Source organism: Microtus ochrogaster, chromosome 4, assembly GCF_000317375.1.
Source record: "Microtus ochrogaster isolate Prairie Vole_2 chromosome 4, MicOch1.0, whole genome shotgun sequence".
NCBI classification, from domain to species: Eukaryota; Metazoa; Chordata; class Mammalia; order Rodentia; family Cricetidae; genus Microtus; species Microtus ochrogaster.
The window spans coordinates 45,343,179-45,343,722 of NC_022011.1; the positions used below are offsets into that span (position 1 = coordinate 45,343,179).

The following is a 544-nucleotide window of genomic DNA, read 5'->3' on the forward strand; positions in this document are numbered from 1 at the left end:
GAGCATATTGGCGTCTGTCCTTCCCTGCGAGCAGGGTACTGGGGATAGTAGCCTGATGGAGAAAGCAGGGACCAGGACGAGCAGGTCTCTCCGGGTCTGTGCTAATCTAGCCTTTCAGCCCAAATCGCTGCCAAGTGTCACCGAAGTTCTCTCCACTCGCGACACATCAAGACACCATTCCAAGGGGGCAGAGATGGGCACGGCCCACCCCGGACCAAGGAGTTGGCTTTCCCTTCCACTCCCAAGTACTAAGCTCTCTTTGGAGATCGTCTGTCCCTCTCCTGTCATCCACGAGAGAGATGTTCGCGTGGGGGCGCGGTCCTGCAGGAGGGAGACTCCGGGTTGGGACCGGACGTGTGGACCTGCTCCCAAGAAGAGGCCACAGGGCAGCCACACCAGCCGGGTGGCCTGGCCAGAGGACTTCGCCCCTCGGCATCTTCCTCTGCGAGATGTATCAGAAGTGGGTTCCGGGTAGCAGGCGCCTCGGCGGCGCCCGACGCGGGGGTCAGGCTCACCGCAGCGGCGGCGGGGAGGCGCGTGCGCG

At 63.4% G+C, this 544-nt stretch overlaps 1 protein-coding gene across 1 annotated transcript in view; it reads right to left on the reverse strand.

Moving 5' to 3' along the window:
• Window positions 1-284: 284 nt before the first annotated feature.
• Window positions 285-544, reverse strand: part of Prdm12 (PR/SET domain 12) — a 15,313-nt gene continuing 15,053 nt past the window's right edge. The window contains exon 6 of the mRNA XM_005346719.2: window positions 285-362. Coding sequence (XP_005346776.1) covers window positions 285-362 — 78 coding nt within the window. The remainder of the gene's footprint in view (window positions 363-544) is intronic.